General features: G+C 53.1%; 2 protein-coding genes across 2 annotated transcripts in view; both read left to right on the top strand.

Moving 5' to 3' along the window:
- LOC126581098 (dolichyl-phosphate beta-glucosyltransferase) overlaps nucleotides 1-791 on the top strand; it is a 1,358-nt gene extending 567 nt beyond the window's left edge. The window contains exon 3 of the mRNA XM_050244538.1: nucleotides 1-791. This exon is cut by the window's left edge and continues 50 nt beyond it. Coding sequence (XP_050100495.1) covers nucleotides 1-687 — 687 coding nt within the window. The 3' untranslated portion in view covers nucleotides 688-791.
- A 133-nt stretch (nucleotides 792-924) lies between these two features.
- The window catches only part of LOC126581615 (tyrosine-protein kinase Btk29A), a 72,469-nt gene continuing 68,393 nt past the window's right edge, over nucleotides 925-5,000 (top strand). The window contains exons 1-2 of the mRNA XM_050245406.1: nucleotides 925-951; nucleotides 4,115-4,710. Of these exons, the coding sequence (XP_050101363.1) occupies nucleotides 4,555-4,710 (156 nt within the window). The 5' untranslated portion in view covers nucleotides 925-951; nucleotides 4,115-4,554. The remainder of the gene's footprint in view (nucleotides 952-4,114; nucleotides 4,711-5,000) is intronic.

The raw sequence follows: 5,000 nt of genomic DNA, 5'->3' as shown, positions 1-5,000 counted from the left end.
GCGAAGAAGGACTTTACGTACGAAGTGATCGTAGTGAGCGACGGAAGCCGCGATCGGACAGTCGAGGTGGCACTCGAGTATGCCAAGAAGCTGGGCACCGACAAGCTGCGAGTGCTGGCCCTGGTCGAGAACCGTGGCAAGGGTGGTGCGGTGCGCATGGGTATGCTGAGCAGTCGTGGCCGGTTTCTACTATTCGCGGACGCGGACGGTGCGACCAAGTTTCCCGATTACGCCAAACTGGAGCAAAGCATGACCCAACTTAGCGGTGACGATTGGCACCGTGATGCGTTGGCGATTGGATCGCGGGCCCACCTCGAGCAAGATGCCACAGCGAAGCGCACCCTGTTCCGCACAATTTTAATGCACGGATTCCACCTGCTAGTGTGGACGTTTGCGGTGAAGCGAGTACGTGACACGCAGTGTGGCTTCAAGCTGCTGACGCGTTCGGCAGCGCGCAAACTGTTCCTCGTGATGCACGTGGAACGCTGGGCGTTCGACGTGGAGCTGCTGTTCATTGCCCAATCCTACCGGATGCCGATCGAGGAGATTGCCGTCAACTGGACGGAGATCGAAGGATCGAAGCTGACGCCGTTCTGGTCGTGGCTGCAGATGGGCCGCGATCTGATGCTGATCTGGTTCCGGTACGCGATCGGTGCGTGGCAGCTGAAGCGCGAGCATTCCAACTGAACGACGGCCCGACTCGAATAAGCATCGTTTTCCTTTCTCCGTTAGTAATGATAATATGGCGAATAATAAACCGGCCCGATAGATGCTGGAAGTCCCTTTAAAAACGATTTGTACATTTTCCAATCGGCGATCGCTCCCACCCACCCGCATTTCACCCGTTTGTTTGTCTTTCGATGACGTTTCGGTGACGTTTCTCCAGCAGCTGTCACAACATCCGGAGAGCCGTGCGGAGCGGCAGCACGAACGGAACGAACGGAACGAACGGTAGATTAACGAAAACGCGAAAGATAACAGTTCGGTTCGGTAGCGGCGCCGCTTCTCCGCGTCCCCGTGGAGGCCAGATCTAACGGTAGTAAAGCGTGCCGGAACGTGCGCCCCCAGTTCGCGTGTTCCTTCCCCGGAAAAGTGTTTGCATCCCCGCGAGCAGAAGACGACGGTGCGTGATGTGTTGTGCGTGAAATCGACGGTGGACGAAGGGATGGTGGGTGGTAGTGCAGGAGTGAATGCATTTCCTGGCATTCCGGTGCATGTTTCTTTCGGGCTGGGCCCTCCTCGACGGTCGCAAAAGCGTGAGAAGAGCCCGTTTCTGGCTGCCTTTTTAAAGAATCGAGTCACCGTACCAGAACGGAATCATGGACACGGCAAACCGGAACCATCATCGTTGTCTTCGTCGTGGTCGTTCGTCGTCGCGTAGACCGTGCGTAGGTTGTGCGGCCAGTCCTTAACGAGCCAGTCCGGGCCACCGCCACCGCGTCGGCGAGTCGGTTAGCCATAAAAGTTGTTGCTGCCGTGAATGTGTCGTCGTTCACCATCGCAGTCGCCGTTGCCGTCGCCGCCGCCGCCGCCGTGGTGATCAAGTGTAATTCTGCTGCTGCCGTTCCAGTCGGTGGCGACGATCAGGCGCCGGGAACGGGCGGGGAGGTCACAGGCCATCGCTCAGAACCACCCAAGGATCGAGCGCGCGAGTGAGCGCTTCGTGCAAAACGCTTTCAAACCGGCACAATCAACGGCATTGTATGAGGGGTGCGCGATTGTGCTGATTGTGTGCTAGGGAACGTGGCTCCTAGTCATCGCTGATCGATCATCAACGCCATCCACATCGCCAGCAAAACACATATGCGCCACAGATGTGTGTAACATAATTGATCATCGATCATTGGCCCAGCGCAAGAGGATCGTTCGCTCGGTCGCGCTCGATTGGTGCATGCCCTCGGATGCGACTGCGATCGACAGATCGGCGAGAGGACACACACGTGTACCAGAGCAGAATCCGTGTAGAACGTTTCACTTTCACGCTTCAGGACGAATCAGCTGTAAATATGCTTCCGGTCGCTTTCGTTCTTTCACGCCTCTCTCTGTTCCTCTCTCTCGATCTCTATACGCACCCGGCTTTCTTCTCGCACACCTCTGGCACCTCGATCCACCACCACCACCCCACTAGAGATGCACTTTCACTTGCTCTTGCTGTTGCTCTGTATGAAACGATCATCAGCTTCTCCTTTATGTTGCACTTTGCCACCATTACCGTTACCACCGATACCATGCCACCCCATGAAACGGTTCGGGGGGGCCGGTCAGCCAACAATTATCGCCGGTGCGTGTGGAATGGCAAACATTTCCGGACCGGGACAACGGTACCGGTTTGCGATTCGTTCGGCAGCACAGCATCGCGGCCGTATCACCTCGTACTGGTACTGGCCGGGTTGAGTCATCGGAATTTCATGTTTTGATTGATTTCGGACGGTCGGACCTGTACAATTACGGCAGCGCTGTTCGAAGAGAGGAAGGAGGAAGAAATGTAGAGAGCATTAAATTACACTTGCACACCCTGCATGCAGCGCACCACACATGAGCTCACGCCACAAGAATGCAGCAATCCCGAAGACGCACCTGCAGGATGCTGCGCCCAATATGGGGAAGGTGGTGATCATGTTGAAGAGAGAGAGAGATTTAAATTCCTGCCCTGCGGCCATCGCCGTTACCACGGTCTGATCGATGGGGTGGATCGTGTCTGTTATGTTTACACACCTATGATGAGCAGTGCAGTGAGTCAGCACGCGCCTTTTCCGAGCATCTCGTTTGTTTTGCTTTTGCCAAAACGGTCACGGATTTGCGTCCCTTTAAATCCATCAAAGCAGTCGGTGTTTTACAGCTTTTTTTCTCCGTTTCATGGTCTACTCTGATCCGCCGATCCGATCCGAATCACCCCATCCCACCGTCAGGTTGCTTAGACACGATCGTCTGGAACATTCGACGGGTAACAGATCTTCCCCGAACTGGCCGGCCATCCGCGAAAGTGGACATTTCCTAATCGGTCCACCTTTCCGCCTAAGGGTGACCGATTGGTGGCTAAATCTTGCCAGAAACGAGAAAAACAACCAACCAATACCTACTGAAGTGGCGAATTCAGCCGGATCATCCTCCGCCTACCTTTGCGAGTCCGGGTCCGGGCTTCCAAGAAACAGGCGGCACCGCGAAACGCATCATTCCCACCGTACCGCGGGACGTTATCGATCGCGGGGACGTGCGATCGGAGCGTGTTGCGTTGAATTAATTATGCCATTGTGGTGTGGTCCCCGTGTCCACCTTGATCAGGCTCAGATCCACTTGGCGCACAAGGCTTGGCTCCTTCATCATGCATCAATCGGTGCCGCCCTCGCCACAAGCTCTTCGCCCGTTTCCGCGGGAAATCCTTAGCCTGTGTCGTATTCCTCTTTTTAAGTTCGGCATCATCAGCGGACCTTACGGGGAGGGGAGATCGGCCATCGCCTTTTTCGCCCGTATGCAAATGAACCGGTTCCCCCCGGGGGTTGTTGCGTTGTTTGTTCACCGTTCGTCCGAATGTTCGTTTAGTCATCGGTTTGTTTCAGATTTTAGGGTTTACTTTTGATTCTAACCGATCACCTCCTTTCGGCGCAATTCCGTGCTTTGGTGGTCTGGAAGATGTTGGGGAAGGGGACTTTAGAACATTCCGGCATCTTAGCATGATGTTTTAATCAGTTGCAATCTCGAGAAAGGTTTGGTTCGCTCTTCCTAAGCCTTATCAGCCATAACTTATCACGTATTAGCTTTTGGATGGGTTGGTTTTTCGAACGGTTCCCAATTTGTAAGCCACGTTGGTTGGTCTTGGGGTGGTTTTTCATCCGGCGTCGCTGATGTTTAAAAAACGCCACACACGATAAGATAACACGAGGAGCTTACGTGTCTAGAAGGGTTTAGTGGCTATCCCTTGAGAACGCTGCACCGAAAGGGTAAATGTGGCAATTTTGATTGATCGTACCTCGCGAGATCGTGTGCGTGTCCCATAAGCGGCAGAAAGTGTCGTTTAACATTTCAGGCCAATATGCTAAAGGAAAGCAGAAAGACAACCGACTCACCGTCCATTAGTGAAAGTTTTGTGTTAATTTTATTTCGTTTCTTACCGTAGGCGGACGAATATATAAATATGAACAGCAACCATTCTGCCTTTGTTTGATCGAAATGGTGAATCATTGCAGAAAATGTGTGTTCCGCATGCGAGATTGTGCTACAGCAGCGCGTCCATCGTGCGTGTGATACGTGCCCGCTAGTGAGAATAGTTCCAGCTAAATGCATCGCCCTACTGTCGCATCATCATCCTCAACCCCTCAACGGTTCCTCGCAAAACGGTGGCCATATCGAACGCGCCCCCAGACGCCTTTGGGTGCGCGCAAAGAGAACAGAAACAAATCTAGTTGTTTATAGGGTAAAGTCAATAATACTGCTGAAGAGCAGCGGACGGTGATCTAGCACACAGCTAGTCGATGTCGAGTGCTGCTCGATCAGCGTACCATCACCATCCTATCGTTAGCATTATTCGCTGTGTGATCGCCGGTACCGTGCACGGACATGATGACCGAGCGGCGCAGCGATTTCGTGCTCAAGTCCGGCTACATGGTGAAACGGTCACAGAACAAGAAGCGCTTCACGCCGGTCAACTACAAAACGCGCTGGTTCGAGCTGACCCGGTTCTATCTGTCGTACTATGACATCGGCAACCTGGAGGTAAGTGGCGGATGGGTGCACGCACTTTTAACCACGGTGATCAGCTGCATAACCCTGCGTGACTGTGTGTTTGTGTTTGGATCGCAATTAACAAAGTGAATAAAAGCGTGAATAAACCAGTAACGAACCAGTAATCAGTTGGATGCGTGTCACGCGCTGGTATAACCCCCCACCACAACATAACAAACAGCTTCACCTAAACATGCAAACTGTGATGCTATCTGCAGCAATTCTTTTTTTACAATAAACATCATTTCATCCAAATCCGAGCAGCAGCACCGCGGCGATGT

The sequence above is a fragment of the Anopheles aquasalis genome, chromosome 2 (genome assembly GCF_943734665.1).
Source record: "Anopheles aquasalis chromosome 2, idAnoAquaMG_Q_19, whole genome shotgun sequence".
In the NCBI taxonomy this organism is placed as follows: domain Eukaryota; kingdom Metazoa; phylum Arthropoda; class Insecta; order Diptera; family Culicidae; genus Anopheles; species Anopheles aquasalis.
The sequence above is the reverse complement of the archived record's forward strand: the minus strand, read 5'-3'. Positions and strand labels throughout refer to the sequence as shown.